General features: G+C 38.5%; 2 protein-coding genes across 14 annotated transcripts in view; both read right to left on the bottom strand.

The window, feature by feature from the left end:
- Positions 1-453: 453 nt before the first annotated feature.
- Positions 454-6,655, bottom strand: PDCL (phosducin like). Its single transcript, XM_030001176.2, has 3 exons — positions 6,487-6,655; positions 5,216-5,397; positions 454-4,102 (listed from the first exon to the last, which is right to left on the bottom strand). The coding sequence occupies exons 1-3, from the start codon at positions 6,653-6,655 to the stop codon at positions 3,551-3,553; spliced, it is 903 nt and encodes a 300-aa protein (XP_029857036.1). The 3' UTR covers positions 454-3,550.
- RC3H2 (ring finger and CCCH-type domains 2) overlaps positions 6,548-19,912 on the bottom strand; it is a 33,134-nt gene continuing 19,769 nt past the window's right edge. For 2 of the 13 annotated variants that reach the window (XM_030001173.2, XM_041119590.1), the window contains exons 14-21: positions 19,667-19,822; positions 18,048-18,261; positions 17,810-17,894; positions 17,201-17,282; positions 16,656-16,790; positions 15,987-16,094; positions 14,797-14,926; positions 13,039-14,170 (exon numbers count right to left, since the gene is read on the bottom strand). In XM_030001173.2, coding sequence (XP_029857033.1) covers positions 14,142-14,170; positions 14,797-14,926; positions 15,987-16,094; positions 16,656-16,790; positions 17,201-17,282; positions 17,810-17,894; positions 18,048-18,261; positions 19,667-19,822 — 939 coding nt within the window. In that variant the 3' untranslated portion in view covers positions 13,039-14,141. Of the gene's footprint in view, positions 6,662-7,118; positions 7,162-8,770; positions 12,485-13,034; positions 14,171-14,777; positions 14,927-15,986; positions 16,095-16,655; positions 16,791-17,200; positions 17,283-17,809; positions 17,895-18,047; positions 18,262-19,666; positions 19,823-19,912 lie in introns of those variants that run through there. The other 11 variants (XM_030001170.2, XM_041119585.1, XM_041119587.1 and 8 more) reach the window with 10 other exon arrangements.

The following is a 19,912-nucleotide window of genomic DNA, read 5'->3' on the forward strand; positions in this document are numbered from 1 at the left end:
ACACCAGAGCCCTGCACAGTACCAAAACCCACTATCACAATCTATCAGCTTTCTGCCAAGAACGATGTTACATGCTAGGGAAGCTGCTGTGCCAGAAAAGATAGATGAAACATTTTTGACAAAATTAAAAAGCATCCTTTACTCAAAACCAAACCATTTAGTAGGAATGCATCAATTTAAATGAAGTTCTGACAGTGAGAGTACAATGGATTTGGGGGAAGGAGAGGCACTTGCATCAAACCAAAAACCTGAAGCTCTCAATGCCAAGTTGGATGTTTCAAAACACTTTTATCATATGTAGGTGTTCATACAATTTCATTTTCACTTTAGTCCCCCATACAGGTATATAAATACACCCCAATTCTTAATCTGCAGGTCAGGATCACGTCTAAAATTAGAGAAATAAAGCAGACTTTAACACTTCAACCAAAACATTTACAGATACAGTGTTGGTATGAGTTGTAGTTTTTATTTGTATTGAATGGATAGGGGACAGACACTTACAAATTAGTAGCTCACCTATTCTAAATTAGTTTTACTTTGTTACATTGTTTAATGCCCATTAAGAATTCTGGGATTTTTTAGGGCATGCTTGGTCAGTTTGGAAGGATTTAGCTACAAGAATGGACAAAAGCAACAGCAGCGCCCAGCACTGCCAGTGATGCTTCTCCGCAGCCGCTGCCAGCCTCCCCTTCCTTCTCACAGTTGGGCTGCCTGTGCTGAGAATCAGAAGCAGCATTATAGCACATCTTCTCCCTCTCCCCCTCTCCCTTGTGCTTATTATATTCTTCCAGATCAATGATTAATCGGATTCAGACCTTTTTTCTTTTCCTTTTTGCTACTGGCACTGTAAACCATCTGTCATATACCTGAGCATGAGAGATTAATAACCAGGAGTCACCTTGCTGCAGGCCATCCAACATAGAGCAGCAGGAGAGGTTTTGATCCCGTTACAGTTTTGCTGCCACAGGGGTTAAAAAAACACTTTATAAAAATAAAACTTCAAAGCAACGGAAGCAGTCAGCTCTCCTCGACCCCCTCTCCAAGCCAGGTTTTATTATGATGCTAATGTGCACTCTGTCTGCACGACACACTTCACTGAATCTCATCCTGAATATAAATTACAGCTACTTTGATTTTTTTTCTTAAATGTGCTGATATCCATGCTCAATGATTTAATTTCATATAACTTTCACGTTTTTCTTCTGCAGTCCTGAGATGAAAAGAAATAATCTCTTACCACATTTTAAAATCTGGATTTCTGCCAGTTTCCTTAAAACAGCTACAATTTGTGCCAATCCAGTAATTTTTAATTACAAATTATTTATTTTTCTGCTTATACTACTTTTTAAAACACAGTTCTAATAGATACAATTACAAATTCTTTTTTTTATCATAAGATCTGTTCTTATTAAGAACCTAGTGCTTACACAGAGACATTTGCATTTCTTTCTGGTGTTCTAAAGTGCCTTACATAAAACTTGCAATTAAGTTTAATCATTAAACATGGCATTACATTGGGTCATATATTTAGGTAATGATAGTCTACTTTCCTCAAAATTAAAAAATAACAAGCAAAATAAGTAATGCGTGAGAAAGCAAACATGTTGTAATATCAAATTAAGTATGTAGAAAACAATTAAATAATAACTAGGTATAGAGTGCACACATTCAATGGGCTCGTTTGTGCTAGGTACATTGTTCGAGCACTTCAGCCACCCCATAATCAGGCCAATAAAGCCTTTACCTCGTTCTGCATCATCAGAGGTTTTCGTGCTTGCATTCGCTATAAATTGCTAAAGGCTTCAAATGCTACCCAGGTTATCTCACAGCTACATAGCACCAGACTCGCTGGAGGCAGGGTGAACTTCAATGTAATAGAAACCCTGAAAATTACTTCCCCATATTATGTCTGATTTATGAAGGAAGTAGAGCACAAACAAAATAAACAAACACACCTTAATGAAAACGTAATCACTGACAAATAAATGGTAATGACAAAGGTGCTGCAAGAGGGAAGCATAATGTGCAGCTGCTGCATTCAGTAGCAATAATGTTCATAAAGAGACAAATGGGCTCAGGCAGTGCTGGATGGCTTTTACTCAGTGTCCAGAAGCAGGAGTCACCCTGTGTTTTTGGGGAAGATGAGAACTTTAAGATCAGTGTCACTAGGCAACTGAAACAGCTGTTGTGATGCTTTTGAGCAGGCCTTTGTTACTTGTTATTTCTTACAAAGGACAGCAGGAAAAACTGCAGTCTGCACAAAGGTTTCACTCCTGCCCCACAAGATTTTTTTCTGTTAGTGGACTCCACTGATCCATGCTACCAAAAACATGCTCCCAAGGAGCTGCCCTCAGAGGAAAACCAGGACAGTTGCAATGTTTTTGGATCCTGCTGAATACTCCGTGCAGAAACTGGATACTGAGCTTCAGAAAAGGGAATCAGCTGTGAAAAAATGGGCCGGCTACTGAACTCCTCTAATGGTGACCTGCTCTCCTGGCTCAAGGCTGCTTTCCCACAAAGCCATCCAGTCATCTGTCAGGTCCAGGAGTTATTAATATTCAAAATACACCTGATGACCCAGCTGAGGCAGGTAATATGAAGGCAGACAAAAATGAACTTTAGCAGTGATTTAGTCATTTTACAGAGATACGAATTTCCGAGGTTATTCAAATCCTAATTTTGCCAACAAAATTCTCCTTGATGCTATTCAGCACACATGTTGGAGCTCTTTATAATAGACAGTCTCTCTCTTAGAAGGCAGAGATCATTTTCTGATGAAGCAACTACTATGAACTCTAAGGGTGGGTATTTTAAAACCCAAGAATGTATTAAGAACTGTAACTGAAAGAAGACTTTCTCATTTAAGCCTCAGGCAAGGTTAAAGGAAGAAGAACTCTCTCCAGCTGAAGTCATTCTCAGGATGAATTCACGGGCAGTTGTTATTTTTAGGAATAAATATTTGATGCCAAGTGCTGGAACAAGAAGGTACTTCCAAAATGGGGACTGCAAATTGGGGAATGGAAGATGCGACTTTGCACTGTTAACTGGCAGCAGTTCAACTCCAGGTTAATAATAAGTCCTGAATGCTTATAAAATTTGCAGTCTCAATTCTTGTCTTAGGGAGTAGGTGGCCATGTCTCAATCCAACTGGTATTCACATTACACAATTTCAGGAAACCTGTAAGAAGACTGACCATACACAGCTGATCTGAGAACAAAATGTTTAAAAAAAAAATTTAAGTGATTCGGAGAACGGAGATGAGAACACACAATTTCCTAGACTTACCGACTTGTGTTAGAACTTCATGTTTAGTAAAATACATTTGAATTGCATAAAAGCAAGACTGTTTTAGTGTGTACTTTATTGAATTAATTTAAGAAAACGTTAGGAATCCCTTATAGTATTTTTAACAAATTTTTAACAAGCAAAAGTCAAAGTGCATGAAGGGGAAGAATACATACCCACACTACGGAAGAAAGAGCATGATCCCTAGCACAAGAACATCCCACAGTACAACTACACCTAATGGCCCTTGGCATAAGAGGTTCAGTCTATTTCCAGATCACTGTCTTCACTGTAACATGCAGATGGATTATGTATAGAAGTCAGGAGCACTAGGTCTTTTTCTGGAAGCAAACCACATTCCTGAAGAAAAGCCTCCAGGTCTACAGCAAAAAAATCTTCTCCAAGCTGGTCAGTGATTCGCACAAAGTTGCCGATGAGCTCACCTGCCTTATAGATCAGCAAAGCTGGCAGAGCATTATTAGTAAAGCGAGTGCTAGCACCAATGAGCGAACTCTTTACTCTGCAAAATTTAACTGTTGGATACTCAGCAGCCAGGCAGATCATACAGCCATTCAGGGATTCGGTGCCAGGGATATCATCTTCATAAATATGGATCATGATCAGTGTGCTCTTATGCTCTTTATCAACTGTGTCCAAAAATGCTTCTCCACTGGTAATCTCAAAAACCTTTTTAAATTGCTGCCCACTGTACAACTGCTGTCTCATCTCCTCCATTCGCTGCTTCCTGTATCGCTGTAAAAATTCCTCATCATCTTCATCATTGTGAATCATGTTATATTCTTGTAATGTCATCTAAAAAACATGTACAAAGATACACGAAAAAGATCTGCGTCACTATATGGGTCACTTATATAATGAGAATTTAAATCAAGAGGATTAATATGGGTCACTCATCTTTAATAACAGCAAAGTGCAAGCCGTGAAGGCTCAAGCACCCTCTGTATTATACTCCATTTTGATCTAATTAGAAACCATGTCCAGTGGGAAAAGCGATTTCAGCCTTGGGTATTCCAGTTTCCACAAGCTGCACTAGTAACACAAGTGGCTGCTCCATGCTCCCACTTTAATTCAGGTTAATGGCGGATATGTGCTTTCACTAAGCTATGAGCACTGATTTGGATACCACGCCTGATCTAAGTCTAGCTTCTTTTTCATTAGCTTTTTCGTTTAGTTTTTCAGTTAACATTGTTTGGCAACCAAATGCGCTATCTTGTCTGTAGAACTAAAGTTAACAGGATTTTATGCATTTCCTATCTGTTCACCTGCTTTGTTAAAAATATTTGCATCACTCAAGGTATAGGACAGTGTGGCCAACTCTCATCAGCTGAAAGCAAGAAATGCTGTCTGCTAATTAGTAACTTCTCTGACTAGAACCGTAAGAGCTAGTTATACAGCTCAGTTGATTAAAACCATTCACTACTTCCAACGCCTTCTATCTTTGTAGCTCAAAGTCAAAGCTAAATTCTCAACATCCACTTACTAAATACGAAATCAGTAAGGACTCCTAAACTCTTGTTTTAGGCACAGGAGGCAGTATTCATAGGTTTGCTGTACAACTCTTTGTATTAATCCCTTGAAGTTGACTTATTTGATAAACAGATAAGGGAAATCTGGGAAAAGGATTTGGACTTCTTTGGTATAGCAGCTAAATCGCTTATTTCTTAACACAGGCAAATGCAACGCTCCTGGAATACCACTGAAATGCAAAATAATTAAGCTTGACAACACCTGGCAAATACAATTACAGTGCACCTCTTACACCGCTGCTGTGTTCCTGTTTACTAGGGAGAAACGATACATATCTACTGATAGAACAAGGACTCCTATCTGCTTCACGTACACAAATGATGAAACTGAAAATGTTAAACATTTGAGTGGCATTTTAACTCATTCGTGCCATGCTACCTTTCCATTGATTTTTTCCTGAAGCTCTTTCTGCTTCTGCTTATCAGTCTCTTCATCTAAGTGAGATCTACATGTCATAGATAACTTTTTTATGAGTCGTTCCATTTCTCTGCGCTGCTCCTGCCGCTGTTCAGTTTCCAATTGTTTAAATCTTCGCCAGTCGTTAATGACTCCTTTGGGACCTGAAATTAAATATGTAGGCATTTTGTATAAAAGGGTAATAAAATTACACCTATCATTTAAAATTCAAGTAATAATTTATAAGTCAGCAGTAAAATAGTGGTGCTGTCATAAACTTTTTGTATACTGTGCAAAATGTTGAAATGAAAGTAATTTGCCATTTTACATGTCCTTGAGCTTGTATCTATGTTTTTCTCCTAAGAAGACTAAAGATTATCTAACTAGGCCACTCTTATAATGGTCCCAAAGATTATTCCAAAGATTAGCATTTGTGCTCTTGAAGTAGAACCACCAGCGCTCAAGAATTCCCCTACTGTTAGCATGGCTTTTCATAAGAACAAAAATAATGATGGGAAAGTATGATTAAGTTTGCCAATGCTTTTGTACAGAAGTACATTCTATGATGTACAATAGTGTTAATTCTTACAGACTGCACCTTGGTGTTACCTTGCTGCTGGGGCCCCGCGGAGTTGCTTCTTCAGGTCCTCTGTAAGTATACCAGTTTAGTAGTATAGAGTAGTATAGTAGTATAATTCTTCCATTCTTCCTTCAGGTGAAAGATGTGAACACATGCAGGAAGATTTTTCATCGTTCTTAGAGAAACCGTACAACACAAAGGGCCACTCTTTCATAAGAACATAAGAAATACCCTCTGGATCACACCAATGATCCACACAGACCAGTATTGTGTCTCTGACAGTGGCAGTGGAGAATGGTGTTTTGAGAAAGCCTGGCCACTTTCTCTCTGTTCCTCATGTAGTTGTTCAGCACCCACCTGTTAGCGGTTAACAACTGTGCAGCTTACAGGAAAGAAATTTATGCGTTATCAACCAAATTGTAAAAATCAGCTTTGTATGCAAAGCCTAACTGCTTTAGATATAATGCCGAAGTCTCTCAGAGGCGAAGTGAAACATTAAAATAAAGAACTGGCTATTAAAAATAAGGTTAGACTACAGCCAGGAAATGATCAATCTCTGACTCAAGTATGCATAAAAACAGGACTTTCATTGCGAAAAATGAATTTGAGAAAAACACGTGAATCTTCCAATAAACAAAGTATTTACAAAACAATTAGTTTGATATGATGATACCTGTGTTGACTGCACTGCCATCGCTGCTAAGCTCTACTTCCCCAACGCTTTCAGGAATGGTGCTCTCGCCTTCTTTATCTTCTTTCTCACTGTCTTCATCCTCACCCTCGCTACTGCTGTAATAATACTGGAGCTTCTCACCAAGCAGTTTATCATCCAAAGCAGTCATTATGTTCTAAAAAATAAATTAACAAAACAGAGAATGTATCTCTTATTCAAATATGCAGCACGAGACACCACTTTAAATGCATAACAATAGCCCTCTACCTCCTCAGAGCAGTTTTTTAGCCACATAAGTACAGTTTACACCCCACTATCAAACAGCCTACAGTACAGTCAGTCACGTGAGTTAATTCTTAGTCACAATTTCAAACTCACTTAAGTTAAAAACCTTTACTAACAGAACTGCTTTGAGGCTCATTAGTGCAGAAACACTTTATGTGTGTTCTCACTCACAGAGAATGAATTTTCTAACCGTGATTCAGGAGTCTTATCAGCCTCACTTGGACAGCTCTGTGAGATTGTTTTCCCAGTTATTGAAATTTAAGTTTCCAGTATTACTTGCATTATTTTAATGATTTATTTGACCTGAAAAATGATCAGCGTAATTAATCAAATTAAAATGTTCTGACCTTTCTCCTTTCCAGTCTTTCAGAGACAAGCTTCTGTCAAAACCTGGAAGAAGAAATTTCAGACTATATTAATTCAAATTGTCGACAACAATCTCAAAAAAACTTTTGCAGAAATCCAGCACATTTAAATAATATAAGGCATGCAAGGAAAGACGTTTAAAGAAAATGTAACCATGTTTGCTGTTTAATAAAAAAGGTTACTCTCAAACACAGAAAACATACTTTCTAAGTATTGAGACAGAACACATAAATGCTTAGTGCAGTCAGTGCTACAGTTTCATGAACATCACTTCCAAGCTAAGATATAACATGTCAAAAGAAAGATCTTCACGTCTGTCATCTTTTTGCCTGTCCACTGACCACACTGGTCATCTTCACAGAAGTCAACAGCATCTTGTTTGTACGGACAACACTGAAATTAGATGCTGACACACTGATAAAGTGATTGCAACTACCCTAAAAATCCTCACTTTTCCCCAGTTAAACATTTGTTTAATCCAAAATACCTTCTACTAAACAGAAATTAACAGCAGCGGAATCCACCCTCTAAAGCTACTGACAGCATCGGCATTTACAGACTTCGTACATCTCCTGCATCGGGAGAACAGAAAGATAAGACGTTTCCAAGGGATGGAAAGCTGAAGAACCACGGAGCACCTTAAGAGTTTGGGGCTTGCTCTCCACTGACTCCTTCCACCGCAACCCTCTAAAAGAGCTGCTGATCGGATCTCATCCTGATGGAGATGTAAAATGCCTGAGAATTACTCTTTTTTCCAGGGTGAGGGGCAACGGGTGTAGAAAGGAGTGCCACTAAGGTCAGATATGTGGCTGTCGACATGTGATGCACGAACTACGTCTACATGTCCACAAAGTATCTTTTTTTTAAAAAAAAAGCAATTGCAGTCAAATCAGTTGATTTGAGCTGACGATTCTGCAGGGCTCTCCAAGTCAGCCCTATCAATGCTTATTTGACAAAGACACCCCGAGCAACCTATGGATAAAGTAGGGCGTTTAGTTTTTCTGCCAACCGCTAGCAGGTTCTGCAAGAGTTAAAACCAGACGAGGCGGATTATGGCGGAGGTGGCCGTGGCCAGCAGGCCCAGGATTACTGAGGCGATTTCCCGAGCGCCGCAGCGCGGCACCGGGTTCAGGCTGCAGCCATGCCCGGGCCACGGCAACGCGTCGCCGCCAAGCGCGAACGCGGCTCCTCGGCCGGGGCACCGGCAGAAAAACCCGGTTTAGTTTCAGCAGAAAAGGGGCAAACGCTCCGAACGTCCGTTCCTCACTCAGCTCGGCCCACCTTCCCCCCGCCTCCCGGACTCACCGCCTCCCCCCCCCCCCCCCCCCCCCCCCCCCCCTCCCCGCACCCCGGGCCGCGCCGCCCGGCCCCTTCCCCGCCTCAGGGCCGTGTGCCCGCCGCCCTCAAGCCCACCGGGGCAGGGCACGACGCGAACCGCGCTCCAACCCCGGCGAGGCCCGTCCCGCCGCCGCCGCCGCCGCCTCACCCGCTGCCTTCCGGGTCTGCCTCTCGGCGGCGCTGGGCACGACGGGAAGGAGGCGGCCCGACGGGATAGGGGTGGAGCCAACCGCCAATCCCCGCCCCCCCCGCCCCGCCCCTCCTCCCCCCGCCCCCTTTGAAGGCAGAGAGGCAATTAAGGTGGACAAATAATTTTTATTCGTGCATGCAAATACATGTCAATACTGCAAACTTCTTCCATCAAGTCTCTCAAACACTGAAAACCAGGATGCTCTACTCCGTGACCAGCCAAAGCTAAAACCTCTTCACTTCAGTGCTACAGCAAACACACACGGCACCGCCCCGCCACGGGGCCCCCCTACTTCTAACACCAAGGGAAACATTACCATTGGGAACTCAAAACCGAAATAAACGGAATAGAATTTACTCCCCCATATATCCCCATTTCATTTTACAGATTTTTTTTTTTAAATTATAGTTTTAAATAGAAGCTGAGAATGCGCCATAAAAATGAGCATTAAATCCATCGTAGCGATGGTGCCTGCTTTATACATGATGGGTGTACACCATCTTTTATTTCATTTACATTTCAATCGAACAATAGATTTGCAAAGAAAATGTCTAATACAGACGTAAAAATATTCACACTAGAGCTTCACAATCGGTTGTACAATTGACAAACAGGCCTCTTTTCCCAAACTTTCCAGCTAAGCAAATTTATAAAATGTAATCAATGCAACAAGAAAAAAAAAATTTTCTTTAAAACTTCCAGGGAAAAGAATACGCAGTAAACAGTATAAATGCGGACAGCAGATGCTGCAAGCTAACCACAATACTTCTGAGTGGCTGTACAGTGGGTATGTGCAGTACAAATAAAAGCCACATGTGTTGTATCACAACTACCGTATAATGTACTTGTTTGCCCAGCTAAGAAAATGCATGCATTTCCATGCCTTGGATTAACTGAGATCTACTCTGGATAAATTGATGGGCTATGTGCAAATGACCTTGGCTTTTGGCAGTAATAAATGCAGCCAGGCTCTGTTTTATTTCAGCTTTTACAGCTAATCTCGAGTGATTAAAAGCTTCCACAAGCATCCTTCTTAAATAACGGGGTGTAGGATTATGTTCGGGTATCGGTCATTTTGATCATTTAGATTTGTTTCCTCTCACCACTGACAGTTTTGTTTCTTTTTTTCCTTGTCGTGCTCCCTTGCCAGCAAAGCGATGCACGGTGATGACTACTGCCAAAGTCAGCTGTTCATTTATACTGGAAAATTGGGTCATTTAAAAAAGCACATTTATTGTGTTCTGCTTGCAGAAGAGGTCCCTCAATGAGAGGGAATTTCCTAACCAAGGGATTAAACTACAACATAAAGAATGGACTTTTACATACTATAGATAATCTGATCGTTTCTCATTTTGTTACACTCTCAAATTCAACATCTTCCTTTAATAACAGTCTAATAATAATGAAAAGTCTGTTCACAAATATGATCAAGGAGCTGCTGGCATACAGTGTTTATGTACAGCAACAGGTACAACTTGACAACTTGTGCTTTAAAAAAGCAAACAAAAACAATGTTTGGAACTATTCTGAGTTTAGATCAAGTTATTCTAAGCGTTCTTTCCTCAGCTGTTTCTGACCACTGTGCATTATTTTGTACCTCATCCAGCCTAGTACACTATTATACAAGAACAGCATTCAGCTCTTGAGTACAGGATAAATTAAAATTTCAATTGTGTTATTGAAGCACTAAAACCTTCCAAATTAGACTTCTACAAAGAGCACTTAAGAGCTTATTTAACGTAATCAGCTGCGTACAACTTTTTTTTTCTCCTAAATCAAATGTCAAACTTTAGTGTCCCTGTACTAGACTACCAAGAACCAACGCCAGTTTGCTTTGCAAAGAGTCTAACCTTTCCTTTGAAGGGTCTAGTATACATTCTACAATGCAAAATCTGCATAAACACTAAGATTCATTTCTTGTCACCTGTTTACAGGAACAAAATATCAGTAGCAGGGCAATCACTCTGCTATAAGTATATGTTAAGAATGTACAGATAATTACTCTCACACAAGCATTCTCCCAGCACAAGCATTAGTCTCTATTAAGACCTATGTGGGAAATGAGGCAAACCAAGGAATGAATCCAGGTAGTGAGGCAACACAATTAACTTAGATACTAATAATTCCTGTATCTCTTGCATGTGAAATCCCTGCTGTACCCCCAGTGGGGAAAAAACAAAAAAACAAACCTCAAACCAAAACAACCCAAAACGCTTGTCCAAGCAAAGCAAAAGAGCCAATCTCTTTCCCCAATCTGCTATGGGCCTTTTTTTCTGACAGCACAGGTAAGCTAGGCCAAAACCTAAATGGGAATCACTGCTATTAACACACAAAGATAAGTCACTATATCTCAGTGTCAGAAAATAAGCCCTTCCATAGCCCAAAGGCACCTGATTTACAACTAGACAAATGAATACATACTTGTTTGTATAGGGTTAAGGGCTGAAACTTCACCAAAGCAAGCCAGAACTAGGTTCCCACCTGTAGCTTCTCCTTGTCAGGGCACTGGAGGGTGTAGTTTCATGGCAAAACCCACACAGTCAGCGTTAAAACCGTACGACAAAGCTGGCATGCTGTTAACCCCCCCCCCCCCTCAAATTCTTTTGCCTGTCATTCTATATATTAAAATTTCAACTAAAAAAAACCTAGCCTCAGTTAAGAACCAACTTTCCATATGAAGTGTATGGTCATCCTAGAGAACTGCTATATCATGGGACCTCCTGCTGCAGACAAGAGTATATAGATACATTTGTTCTTAAATACGCCAATATGGTTGGCAGGAATATGTTAGGCTTATGTAATTTCACTGGACAAACAGGCAAATGTGTGTAAGCAGCTTATCCCAATCCCCCTCCAGCAGAGCACAACCAAGTTTTTAAAATTGCAATTTTAAAATTAAAAAGTTAAGGTAAATACACAATCAATTTATGTAGTATATATTCACCCTCAGATCATGCTGAAGATGTTCTGTGGAGTTCTGGTGCACAGAGGGCTCTTTCCCTGAGGGCAAATAAGGACTTCTCAAACCTTTATATTTTCTCTATTTTTGTAACAAAATAGCAATTTAAAATTTAAAAATCTTTTAAAAAAATTACATCACCTTCAACATGGAAGATCTCACTGTTTAAATATCCATGAAAGAGACATACTTGTTTGCATATCTGTTTTGGAATTACATTGTACAGCAAATAATAGTATCTCAGAAGCATTTCAAAAGTAATATAAATTCATATTTACAGAATGGTCTTGGTATAAAATATACAACAATCATATTTATGTCTAACATTCTAAGTTAAAGTTAACATCAATAGGAAATAAGTTAAGGTGACAAAGGTGGTCTGGTTCTTGTATCCATTCACTTCAAGTTGCAAGTGAAACAAAGCATCAGTCTAATCCTAGCTATGAGGTGGCACTGGCTATAGGAAGGTACAGCAACAGCCAAAGGAAACTAAGAAAAGACTACTTGACTGTTTTTCTACATACATTCCTTTACATTTGAGTATTAAATAGATGTGTAAGATCTTCCATACTGACACCAGAATATCAAAACTAACCCTTGGATTTTCAGGTATATTTACAACATAATTATTTCATGGACAGGTTCATTAGGAGAGATATCAAACACCAATATTTACTTAGTCTAATCAGTAACCCTCAGGGAAATGCCAACCCCCACCCCCCAGAAGCGTGCACAAAACAGTTATCAAAATCTTACCCGACCACATAGCTGTGATTTTGTAAAATAACAACTCAGACGACCAGTAACATGATCCTCTTTAAGCATTTTGCTAGCAGGAAAAGCCCTTACATGCAGTACACCTGGTGAAAGATCAGCTTGGCTTAAAATATTCCAGTACAATTTTCAGAGTAAACAACTTCACAGAAGTTAATAAAAACACAAAAAAATGTAAAACTTGTCACAAAGAAAAGTAAGAGGACAAACAAGAAGATAGTAATAATCATCAGGAGGGAGAGTCCTGCTTTCTTTTCCAAAAAAAAAAAAAAAAAGTCGATTTTTAAGCTTCTCAAAAAAATATGCCCAGGGCTCTAGTTCATGTGTATTTATGAAAACCAATTTTCAGTTGACATGTCTAACATGATTCTCAGTCACATCTTAACAGGGCATAAATTCATACACTTTTCAGTACTCTGAAGGTCAGATAATGCTATATTATTGTATTTTCAAGGTCTTTGAAAATAAGTTGCCACTGAACAAGCAAAAATTAAACCTGAACACAAAATTATGATTAACAACATTTAACAAAGGTAATATAACCGCCTTAAATTCCCAATATTTAGTTTAAATTAAAAACAAAACAGTACAAAAAACAGCAATACCATCTTGTTAGTCAGTGCAAACACTACATACAGGGTTTTCAAAGGAAAGCCAAGAGCACCTGATACTTTTTGCCAAGTCATCTGGATTCTATAATCTCCAAGTTGAGAACTATTACTAAAAAAAAGAAAAAAACAAAAAACAAAACCGAAATTGCTGTTACATTAGTGCATAACCTCTCAAAATGGTTGAAAATTGTTTCATGTATAACTTGGGGAAATCAATACCTAGTACATTAGCTGGAGGACTTAGGCACTTGGTTTACTTCTGATAACTTTACTTGGACAAGTAGCCTGTGTATATGTATCTACAGTACTAAAGCAGAAATTGGCAGGGGCAGGGAGGGAATGGAAACAAAAAGCTGCAGCAAAGCACTGCACCACAGACCTGCAAATAACGTAGCAGTGCAAAGCTAATGGTGTGTTAACCCTGTAAAAGTCTCAAGTCCAAATCTCCACCTCTCAGTCTTCAAACAGGAAACAATACTCCATGCAAAGTTCCACAACTAAAGAAAAAGCAGCTGCAACAAGACACAACTTCTTCTCTCATGAAACAAAATAGAGACAAATAAGTTAGTCTTCCTTTCACTAGATGTATCATTGTAGGATCCTGCTAGTTTAAATAACTGAGTTGTTAGTTTTCTACAGAAGCCATTTTAAACAAGAATGGCTCAGATACCGCACCGGATTGCTACAAACTCATAAAAAGCTGCTTTAAGCTTAAGTAAAACAATGTCCAAATTCCATTCATTTGTGGAAAGTGAACGCCTTACCCTAGTAAAGTAAGTTTCTTTTTCTTCAGAATGCTAATGCGAGAGGGGCTTGAAGTATCAAAGAGTCCACAGGAAATGCATGACCCCAATATTATTTTTTTTAAAAAAAATATACATTATATAATATATATTATATATATAAAAAGCTAGTGTAAATGCTTCCATGGTGTGGTCACAAGCTGGAAAGATGAATGCCTTTCAGCTGTTAACCATCCTGCCATTTGCAACAGGCTTTAAAAAGTCATTTTTATCCTCAGACATAATGTGAGCAGTTTTCAAAATGAGGCTGCCAACACTGACTGATGTGCTGATGGGCAGGCAGCTTGCATTGCTAACAGATGTTGTGATCGGCTGACTGAAGCAAGAAGTTACGGGCAGGATTGTTTTCTGCTCCTCCCTAAGGAGAAAAGTAAGTTACACAAATATTAAACAAGTACATGCACAAGTATCCGGAACTGAATTGTGTGCATTAAATAAATACTGACAAACTCATTTTTAGCAACAGACTAAACATCTTACTATGGAACGGTATGCTTAAGATGGTAAAAGTAGTCTGCCTCATGTTCAAAGGCTGCATTACACATTAAAGACTACAGAACATAAAAACCCAAAATAGTGTATTTTAAAAACTACCTCTCTATGGAGATTTGTGCAAACAGTATGACATTTAACCTTTTGAAGTTTGTCTTAATTTCTGTTACCTATAAAAATACTTTTGCATTTTTTGCTTACTGTGAAAGGTATTTTTAACAGCTGTGACACGTTTCAGTATATACAATTACAACAATGCATATGAACAATGGTACCATCCTGTGACTTTCATATTTGTGACCTAATTCTATTTCTTAACAGGTTCTTCTCACTTCACCATGTATACACAATGCAGGTGTCTAATCCAAGTCTGAGTAGGTACGTAGCTCATCCTTAAACAATCATGCTTCAACTATTCTGCTGCTGCTGTTTGTCTAATACTGGCACACACTGCTGTTTTGTCTAACACTCACAGAATCACAAGGTCTTCACCTAAACTTTGTCTCTTCTGTTCCATAGATTCTTTCTGGTGCTGCTTTAGTGGATGCCCATTCTCTACAGTTGTTCCATTGAGCAGCTGATCATCTTGAGAACTAATACCTAGCTGTATATCCAGAATCTCCTACAGGAGAAAAGTAGAAACGTCCATCAATACTGTCGCTACCAGATTTAAATTTTCCTATTATGTTCTACTACATAAAGGCAATGGAAATGGGAGTCTCATCATAAGACTCCTTATTTTTATTTCACACTGTTGGAATGTCTACCACATTTTACTATAGCAAAAAGGAAAAAACAATTATTCAAAGATGGCAATGAATGGCAACAGTAGTATAAACATCAGTTGCTAAAAAATGGTTTCTCATGGAAGATATAAAGGAGGCAATAAAGACAGTGAGAGCTGTTTCAATAACTAGGGGTATAGGAAAGGCTAAAGATAAAGGTCCTTCCATCCGTCTAATGGCTATTTACAATTGATACTACAGTACTGCATCACATACCATAGGAGAGCAAACAAAAGCTGTAGCCAGTACTGGAATACATTATGGAACATGTTCCAAATAAGAACCTTAATTTCTTTTAAGTGTACCATACTTTAAAAAAAGGACAATTGATCCTAATGCTTGGGATGAACACCCGAATGTTTTATGACTGCACAGCAAAGGAGGAAATAGCACAGAAGAAACTGGGGCAGATGCACAGAATTACAAACAATGAAGTAGTAGCGGAAACAAAAGAACACTGGATTACAATCATTTAAATGACTTTACCATTAGAATCAGGTGAGCACAAAGCTTAAATTAAATGACTGCATTTACACATAAACTTCAATGTAAAACATTCTTAACTACAGTTTCAATACTGCAGGGGAAGGGGAAAGGAACGGACTCCCATCGTTACTAATGCTATGGAAAGAGAAAGAACAAAAAGCTGAAAGCTATGACAAAGAACACAGTGAGCTGTTTTCGACTTTGGTAATATTAACTGCCAGGTATCTGAATGAGACGTATGAGACCCCTAGTGTTAAAATAAGGCAAATGTTTGATACCACTACAAAGACTAAAACCAAAAGGCTTTGCTATGAACATAATCTACTAACTCACAAAGAAATTTTAGAAGTTTTTTAGTAACTAATGAATGGACCCACTGACCTCGTTAGACACACAGATTTTTGTACTTACTTCTATTTGTTCACCTTGTCCATCAGGTTCATCTGTATCAAGGGCTGACAGCTCCAATTCAATGTCTCGATCTGGCTTTGTGTCTGCACAGTCTTCAGTATAATCAGTCTGAAAAAAGAATTAATATGTTCTGTAAATATCAAGTTAGCTTTTCACCTGCTTCACACAACACAAGTATTAAAGTGAAAACAGAAGATGCATTTCTAGGACACAACATTTCTACAATATAAAAGAGCTAGTTAAGACACAAATAGAACTTTGGGCATAGACAACATAGGATACAAAGCTAAATCTAATCACATTTAAGTGCTGAAACAGAGAGATAAAATGAATACTGAAGTAGAAATTTCTGTAGAGTCCACTGGCAGAATGTTTAGATTTATAACATGTACAAGTAGAACAAAAAGTAATGATTGCATGAAAACAGATTGTCACATTCTTTCCATTTTGTAAATGGATGACTGGAGCAGCAGCATAGCAGGTGCACCTTCTTGATCTCAAGGAAGTAACTGGCTGCAACAACAACAGTGACTTAACTTGCACAGAACGTGTTATAAATATTTGGGAATGTTAAAACCAAGAGTTTTAACTCTTAGTGAAAATGCATGCACTTATGTACATACAAAAAACTCAAAAGATTTGTTTCATCCCAATTACCCCTTTCTTTACCTCACCATTCCTCAAATCAATTTCCTTGCTTAAAAGATTTAAGGTAAGACGACTGCCTTCGTCTAGAGAATTCCACTTCTGCTGCATGGCTAGTGCATTCGCCTCTCTCTGAAGTAATAATGAGTTACTTTTGGCCTATGGAAAGAAACGTAGCAGTTACCAACAACTATGCTTAAACCATGTACTGTCAAATGGCAAAATAAACCAGCTTACAAAAAGAACAGTTCTCTTGCTAGATGGAAAACTATGTTATTCCTTTAATGCACAGCATTTATTTTGTTCTGCGTTTGCTGACATGTATCAGGCCCACCACTTTCTCCCCAAAATGGCCTTACTGATGTCAATGGAACAGCTCATATTAGCAGTCCTTATGCATCATACTAAGTCTTGCAGCAGGACTAGCATCTAGTTAACCCTTATTGATCATTTTGTCAACTGTACTATTTTCTGTAGGCTACACTAAGAAAATTTATTTTAAATCACTTCACTAAATCACTTTTTTTTTTTAAATTAAAAATACCACATGGTATAATAGCTGATCTTACCTGCTGTAATTCAATACTCAATAGATCTCCAGTGCTGGAATGCTTCCTGTGACCAGACAAATCTGTAACTATGAACCTGTCCCTTTAAGAACAAGAAGGAAAAACTAGGAATTAAAAACAAGTTCTCCGAATCAAAGGCTCCATAAACTTCATTAGTCTATCAATGTTAGATTTTTCAATAGAACGTGTGTGACTAAGATAATGCGCTCTTCATCTTCATTGGGGCTCACAATAGCCCAAGGCGCTATATGAAGCAAACATCCTTATTTTACATATGAGTAAGATGTGGCAAGAAAACTTGAGAGAAACTACTTAAGATTGCAGATTTTGACATGACAGCTTGGCAGTACCTGACTGCCATTCTTTGATTAGCTTTCTCAAGGGATACGTTGCTAGTAATTGGGTATTATTAGCTGCATTAAGCATTAAAGGCTAGGTTAAAACTTGTGTAGTTTTTCCAAGGCTTTATGCTGGATAGGAAAGAATCTCTTACTTTAAAATTAAGAATGTCTATTAATAGTTCCAGATTTTCTTCCCCCACATTCTGGATTTTGAAGAACAGCAAGCTATAGAAAATGCTTTTAACAGAACACAGAAAAAAGTCTGTACCGTTCCACATAACGTGCTGATGAAGTAGAATCTGAGCCATAGGCGCTCCATCTTGAGTCAACAGCATTGACATAAGGGACATAATCTGTAATAAATTAAGATACCGTTATCTTACCTGTTCTTAAAGTAGGATATACAGGTATTTTAGCTCTTTGCATCTTCAATGCTGTAGTAAGCATGAACAAGATGAAATGCTCATGATGTATGCTATATTGTCATATGAAGACTGTACTTGTACCTGATACACTGATGGGCTTAGTAGCACTTCCTTGGGAAGCAGTGGCCTGAATAGGATCTGTCGTGTGATAACCCGTGCGGGATGACCTGGAGATTGCACCCCACTTGGAGATGATCGGTCCATCACTAAATGGGATTATAGGATCTTCTTCCTTTGCCCTTCTCTGAGTTTCAAATAAATGCACTCTCCTTTTAACATCCCCGCTGTCCAAATCCTACACATTTAGGAGACAGAAGATACATGGACTCATTTGAGGTTACTCAGATTCTTCAGCTTCCCAATAACCTTCTGATTATTGTTGCTAAATACAATGCTGATAATCTATCCAACTAGAGAGCCAAGATGGGCCTCAATGATTTAACTATTGCCCTTTAATGGCAAACTGACCACGAGAAAGCTGTTACCACTGCTAGTAGAAGTAATTTTGCTTTTCCAAGCTTGTATTTCGAGGCAGAAGAAGTTCCAGTATGCTTTAAGGTCCTTCAGAACCCTTTCCTATACTTGAAGGAGGCAGTATAAAAGAAGGCTTGGGATGAGATTTGGTTACACTTGTTTCATAGAACATAAAGGTAGCCTGCTACACTATATAGCAGAAAGTCTCCAAAAAGCATGACCTCCTACCCCTCCAGAGGTAGGCTGTATTCCGTGATTCAGGCTATATACTTTTTGTTCCCTAAAGTCTTTCAGTTAGCTTTTTTTTCCTCTCATGGGAATTGGGTGATAAAAAAATAAGTTGTATTTTATTTCACAGATATGTTGCCATTAAACTGTCTAACAGAGGATAATGTGCCTTCCAACCAAGTAAGAGGTGTAGTCTAGGAAAATACTTCATACAGATTCTCTGAGAGTACAAAGCAGCGAAGTTAAATATTTGTTGATCATCCTGGGTCCACAGTATTTCAACTTTTCTCTGTGAGTGTATTTTTGCTCTTGGGATTAACTTCAAAGGAACGATTTTCTGAAACAACGGCAACGTAACAAATCTTAGAACCCTGAAAAGGCCAGCGATTCATTCATACACGATGGACTATTGCACCTAAGCCAAATAGGAAATGTATTTCTGCAGTGGAAACACCTGCTCTGAACTGGCCACTATGACCCTGTATTAACCAGTCAAACCTGCCACTACAACATATTCCGAGACTATTTTAGATGCCTCAGAAATTGTAAGGATGTATGTGTACACATATACATTTATATAAAGAACTCTGAAGAGATACAAACAAAATTAAGAAGTCAAAAATTTTTATCCCACTCTAATAATCACAGAACACATTTAAAATTAATTCATTCTTATCAGTTTACAGACCACCCACTCAAAATATTTTGGCTACAAGTTTGACTTACAGAGATCTGTTATTAAAATAGCTGTTTCAGACATCTGAGAGTTTTATTCATGGCACTACATTCTGTCACTGAATACATTGTTTATTTACAAAACTGGGAAATGATATTCCAAACAACTTCAAATGGGCAGACCTACTTTAAAATACTAATAATAGAAGCTAGCAACTTTAAAAAAAAAAAGAAAAAAAAAAAAGACTTTTTTAACCAAACAGAAGACACTTCAGCATGTAAGTATCATTACACTAATGAGATAACATGCAGAAAACCCCTACCATTAACACGGCATTTGAATTGGCAATCACATCCTTGGGCTCTGAGTCGATAGCATTTATACAAGAGCCAATAGTGCCACAAGACCACGGTGAATAGTGAGAGAGATGGTCTTCCTCAAATTTAGTTCCACTCAAATCACTGACACTCTCTGAGAACTATGGAAAAGGGAATAAATAAGCAGTGAATAATAAAAACAGGGAATACAGTCTTAAAATAAGAAAAGACATTTACTGCTATTTAATTAA

This window comes from Aquila chrysaetos, chromosome 24 (genome assembly GCF_900496995.4).
Source record: "Aquila chrysaetos chrysaetos chromosome 24, bAquChr1.4, whole genome shotgun sequence".
In the NCBI taxonomy this organism is placed as follows: Eukaryota; Metazoa; Chordata; class Aves; order Accipitriformes; family Accipitridae; genus Aquila; species Aquila chrysaetos.